We start from the raw sequence: 6,426 nt of genomic DNA on the forward strand, positions 1-6,426 counted from the left end.
GAATTCAGACTTCAGACTTAAGCACCTCTTAAAAAACAAACGCCACCAAAGTCTCTTAATCATTCCGCACAAAATAATTCCGAAATTGCCAAACAGCCCCATAATTTCTAAAGCTGATGTCACACTTAGGAAATCGAGTTAGAAATTTTATTGCAGTGGATGATAAATTTAATATTTAATTATCTTTATTTGCAGTATAAACATTTAGTAGAAACTCTTAAAAATTTATTAAACATCATAGATTACTTATTAATGCATTCTCTTAGTTTTTTTAGTGTACAACGTATTATCCCATACGTAGAACTTCTTAACATTTCATATTAGAAATCGATAAAACTAATTGATAAGATAAAACTTTAATAATAAGTATTGATCGGACATTAATTTTAATATTACGTTCTCGTCAATCACCCCTCTTTAATGCGTTACAATGGTAAAACCAAACGACATTCATGTGTTTTTATATTTTGATAGGTTCAGAACAATTTAGAGCGAAAAAGAACAAAACAGTGAATTTCGACATATTTGCGACACTATGACGTTTCAAGCACATCTGACTCGTCCGAGCCCCATTTAAGGTGATACAAAATGATCTAGAAAGACAACAAATGACTCTACAACTTTAAAATTTTGAGTTTATGCGGATTCAGTGTGCATCTGGACGAAAACAAGTTGTTACAACAGTAAAATAGGAAGAAAAGGAAAATATATTGGTTGGAAAATAAAAACAAAAGAGATTGTGTTTAATTGAGGAGATGATATCTTTTCTTTGAAGGGGAGATACTCTTGTTTTTTTGGGGAAATTTACAGTGAGCCGATTAATTTTAGGACGATCATTTGTTTTGCAGGTAGTCTGGAGTCACCACATTTGAATATTAATGATGGTTATAATTGAAAAAAGTAATAATAAGCTGCCAAAACGTTATTTTAAATAACGTTTCAATAAACTAGCTTATGTATATCCAAACATGTAGCTTATTTTTGTCATGGAATACCTTAAACCAAAAGAAAAGAAAAGGACTTTTTTAAAGAAAAACATGAGTAAAAGTTTGAAGGCTGCGGGGAAGTGTCGTTTTGATGCCTTTCGTTATCCATCGGCATCACCATTGTCGTGGACTTGTAGTGAAACCTTGCAATCGCAAATGGGTATGTAAAGTTATGTAAGAATTATTGTAGCTTCTCGATCAAACCTATGCCACGTGTCTCCCATCTTCTTCTCCTTCAATCAACCACTCACCATCAATCAAACAAACACCCCACATGCCCACTTACCAAACATCCCAGCTTTTTCAATACTATACTCGATTACTCTTTGTTTGATTCTTATGAACACGACCATTGTCTAACAAAATCTTGGCCGATATGTCTGTTTCATCGCCGGCGACGAGAACCCTAAGTGAGGCGTCGGAGGAGGAGGTGATGCGGCTGAGCTTAGATCTGGTGGCGGCCGCCGGTCAAAACATTGGGTTCTTGAGAGATGTTGCAGAATCGCATTCGCTCCACCATACACCCGTTCTTAATGAAGCAGTTCGTAGGTAGGTCGTTCATCAAATACATACATCTGTGGGGGGTTTATTTTTATTTTTGTCTGTAATTTGGTTAAAACTGTAGGTATGATGAACTATGGATGCCGATGATTTCTGATCTTACGGCGGAATCCGGCAAACCGCCGATGATTCTTCCTCCTCTTGATATTGAGTGGGTTTGGTTCTGCCACACTCTAAATCCGGTATGTCTGACTTGTAACATCATCTTCTTTGTTTTTGGTACTTAACAAAATGGTTTCCCTTCGTTAGAAAGTTGAAAACATGTGGTTTGACTCAGAAGTCAAACTAGAAGGTTAAAACCACTTGGGTTGCCATTCACTGGTTAAGGGGCTGGAGTGGAAACTCATTTTCTATGGTCCGAATCAAAGCTGTTTTGGTCATGGAGATTCATTAGACCATTCATGGTCGTCTAGGGATTAGTTGGTGTGCATGAGTGGATCCGGAAACCACGGCTACCTAAAATGGATCTTATCCCTAGAAACCGTAGCTCTTCTTTTCTTTTCGGAACTTTTAGGGTCCGTTTGGTTAGTGAACCTGGCCAAGACTAGACGGTGAGTTTGATAGACGGGTGAAATAATTGTGACATGGGTAATTTAGTAATTTTACCACATATATCTAAGCAGAAGAAAATGTATTCTTTGGAACTCAAGCCCTACCTTGTCCCATAAGTTTTTAGTTTTTATACTGTCTGTCTGTGTACCAAACGCACCAAAGATTCTTGTAGGCTTTTATGATTGTGAAGCTTTTATTCAAATCAAAACCTCTGTTTCAGGTGGTTTATAGGCAATACTGTGAGTCAAGATTCTTGAAACTCATCGGAAAATCCGCAATTTTTAACCAAGAAAACAGAGATTATGCTCTGGAAAGGTGTAGAGAGATTTGGGTTGCTAAATATCCATCGGAACCGTTCGAAAATGAGTCTGATTCGGGTGATCTTCGCAACGCCAAGATTCTTCAGACTGATCATCTTTTGGGAGAAGTATCAAAGCAAAGACATCTCTTGACCAAGTTTTCCAAGCCTTATATGCTAGAACTTGTGTATTTAATCGCTGCCAAAAAGCGATATAAAGACTTCCTGTTTATCTTGCAAAGACATGCCGATAGCTGCTCAGCTTTCGTACCCACTTCGGATATTCTCCTAATGTGGATTACTCATAAGGTATTGGAAAACTTATCCCAATACTACAACAAAATCGGCTTTATAGAACGCCAAATATGCTTAATGAATTGCTTTATAGGACTTACATTTACAAGACCGAACAGTTGTGCATCTTCAGTAAAGGTGGTACAATAAGTTGATAGAACGTTTCTTCAACATACCAACAAGTTTTTAGGACATATTTGAATGAAGCGTCTTATCAGTCTTTTTATATGGCATTATTTGGAAAGGTGGCTTATAAAACGACGTGTTCGTTGGACAATTTAAAGTGTCATTTTAGAAAACTAATAGGAAGTTTTATTTCCAGTGACCCTACAAAACTTGTTAGGATGCCCAGAAGCGTTCTATCAGTTTTATTATAATATGTTTACATAATTGTTTAGGTACTATAAAACAGTTTATTAAGACATTTAGACATTGTTGTACTGCATTTCAGCGTAAACTGTAAAATCGATCCAGTTATAGTGGTTTTCTTGGTTTAATGAACCAGAGCTACCCGACAACGTATAGGATGGATGTGAATGAAATGGAGGGGAGCATGGAGAAGGTAATTGAATCAGAAGAATCCGTAAATGAGAAAGCTTTGGAGGCCATGGAGCAGCTTTGGGAGAGAGCCTTTGATCAGCCATACGAAAAATCGGGCTGCCCAGCAATTGGCGGAGGCGATGATGGTCTAAAGCCGCCACCGATTCACTGGGAGATCACAGAGATTGATGCCAATATAAAGTACCGGACGTTGCTGCCAAGATTCTTGCTTGAGGTCAGTTAGCCGGAATCTTGATCTTGTATCGTTTGTTTTATCACTACAATAAAACCGTCAAAAATATCTTTGGAGTGTCTTAATAGACTGTTTTGTAGGACCAATTACAAAACAATTGTATGTTGCGTAAAAGCATTGCAGTAAGTTTATAGGCCGCTTTCGGAAATTTCAACAAGTTGTTTGGGACACTTAAAAAGAAGTGCCGTATGAGCTTTCTACACGACACTTTTGAAAGTGCCGTATTAGGCCATTTTATTCGAAGAACGCACTAAAAACACGTTAAGACGCCTACAAACGTCTGATAAAGTTATTGAAACATTTCTATATATGATGCATAATTGTTTGGTACTATAAACTTAAATCTTATGAAACAGTCTATTAGGACACCTAAACATTTTTGGTATCCTATAAACCCGACTTCATTGTAGTGGATGCTAACTTTTGGTTTGAGAACAGGTTAACATATTGGTGAAACCAACCCCGATGATGAAAACCCTGCAAACGAACAAATCGAAAGAGTTTCTGCGTTTCCAGTTGCTTAGATGCCATCGAGACTTTAAAATAAACAGCCCCGTATCGAGTATTCCTTCGAATTCTTGGCAAAAAACAGTGCATCTTTATTGCGAATTTGGAACGAAAGGAATCGTGGTTGAATTACGACGAAAAGGAGGAGTTTGTATCAAAGGAAGTAAACGGATCGAATACAAAACTTTTATGTGGAATGAGTTGCTTCGAGCACCATCGATCACTTTGGACGGAGTCATTGGCGGAAGAGCGAGGATACTAGCGTCGATCACACCGCCTGCACAAGCACCGTACTTGTTGAAATGTGTGCCGGACCGGGTGACAGATGATTCGGGAGCCATGGTGTCGGAGGTGGTTCTGAAAATGAACCAGTATCGGCCTCAGGAAGGCCGGTGGTTGTCTCGTACAGTTCTTGATCATGCCGGAAGAGAGTGTTTCGTTATTCGGATGAGGTACACTTGTTAAAACTCTTTTGAACAGTAACGTAATGGGGTTCCATAACTCAGTTCTTTCCGACTCTAATGGCAGAGTGGGAGGAGGGTTTTGGAGAAGAGGCGCTAACAAACCTACGGCCGTAAAATGGGAGGATCGATGTGTAGAGGTACGCGAAGGATCCTGGTCTTACATTGCTGGTTCCATCGGGAAAGCCCCGGGTATGTTGCTAGAAACTCGAATCCATATTTGTTACAATTTCTGTTTTCTTGCTTTTTCATTCGATCTAATCGTTAACGGTATCAATTCAATTGTAATATGTGATCTAGTACAGAGAAAGTGATAGCAACCGCAACACCAAAGACACCGTCCCAAGGGTGGCATGCTTCGTGGAGCTTTTCAACCGGACATGAACTCTTTATACGGTCGGGATCATCAACAACAACAGGAATGAGTTTCGATCTCAAAACCAGTACCTCCACTGAATCACAGGTAAGAAAGCCAATTATCAGCTACCCTTGAATCATTTCTCCAAGATATATGTTGAAAGTTGGATTCTCAAGGACTCTTTTGGAAATTCATCTAATGAAGTTCCACACATTCTAACAAATTCGATCCCAAAAAATCGTTGCTTGAATTCACTTATCGATCAAGGAAACGGCTGTGGCAGGTTAGGTTGGTCGGAGGGCGAAAAATGCAGTACCAACATGAAGAAAACGATGATGAACAAGGGTTCGTGACACTCATACGCTTCACAGAGGAAAACCCGAGTGGCAGAGCTACGGGACTTTTGAACTGGAAGCTATCGGCGGTGGAATTCTTGCCGGAAGAAGATGCAGCATTCGTGCTGCTTCTTAGCACATCGATCCTCAGGAGCGTCACCGAAATGAGACGGGAAGATGTGGGAAGTTTGTTGATTCGGAGGAGGTTGAAAGAAGCCAAACACGGAGCTCAGGACTGGGGTTCGGTCATCGTGCTCGATGGTTCGGTGAATTCGGCTCACGTTCGGCCATGGTATCGGAATGTTAAGGCCGTGATGGCACGAGAAGGGGTGGATTATGTCACCAAGAACTATTCGGCGGAGGAATGTAGTGATGAGTTATATATGCAAGCGTTGTTTGGTTGATTCATTACATTTTGTTACATGGTTTCTTGTGTATCATTTTGTAATAATTACTTTAAATTATTCATTTTGATTCCGAAAGAAATATATGTCAAAATGCAGTTAAGTTTGTTTTAGATCTTGTTTTAGGTAATGTTAATTTTAGTGATGGCCAAACCGGCCCGGCCCGGCCCGACCCGAGACCGGTAAGGACTCATTATTGAATAACTAGGTGACCGGTTTAAACATTAATAAGTTACTATGATGACGTAGCAAATGAGACCGCTAACATTGTTTTTTTTTTATGTATACACAATATTAGTTTTTCGATTTTGGTATTTGCATTTGCATTTAAAGATAAAGTAAACACTTGATGTTCTTTTTACCTGAATCTAGATGCAGAAACAAATTCAAGACATAAATTCACAGATAGAAGCAGGGGTAAATCATGAAGAAGATGTGACCAACATCCTACCATTGTTGTCGTCACAGTTGCCACCCATCCCCACCGCCCCGCACCACCGGCCAAACCGCCCCTAACCTAACCCCCGCCCTCACACCACCACTCACCCGCACCCCACCCTACCCCAACCCACCACTGAACACCATGCCACTATTGTTGTCGTCATACCCACCCACTCCCAGGCCCCAGCCACCCGACCACTATCCCACTACTATCATCATCACAACTACCCTACCCACCCCACCGTCTCGCCCTGCCCTCGCCCGCTCCACCTTACCCTACTCCAACCACTAGCCACCATCCTACCATTGTACTCGTCACAGCTACCACCCTGCCACCCATTGCCCCACTCTAACTCCACCCCCACTTCCCTATTAGATTTCTAGGGATTCAGATTAATTGGATCATATATGGAACATTTTCCAGAATATGTAATTC

General features: G+C 40.3%; 1 protein-coding gene across 1 annotated transcript; it reads left to right on the forward strand.

Moving 5' to 3' along the window:
• Positions 1–1,362: 1,362 nt before the first annotated feature.
• On the forward strand, positions 1,363–5,667 carry LOC112528167 (glycine-rich domain-containing protein 2). Its single transcript, XM_025139121.1, has 8 exons — positions 1,363–1,535; positions 1,612–1,729; positions 2,320–2,706; positions 3,197–3,466; positions 3,923–4,443; positions 4,520–4,644; positions 4,758–4,915; positions 5,094–5,667. The coding sequence occupies exons 1-8, from the start codon at positions 1,363–1,365 to the stop codon at positions 5,547–5,549; spliced, it is 2,208 nt and encodes a 735-aa protein (XP_024994889.1). The 3' UTR covers positions 5,550–5,667.
• Positions 5,668–6,426: the final 759 nt, after the last annotated feature.

Source organism: Cynara cardunculus, assembly GCF_001531365.2.
Source record: "Cynara cardunculus var. scolymus isolate 2C chromosome LG 15, CcrdV1, whole genome shotgun sequence".
Taxonomy (NCBI): Eukaryota; Viridiplantae; Streptophyta; class Magnoliopsida; order Asterales; family Asteraceae; genus Cynara; species Cynara cardunculus.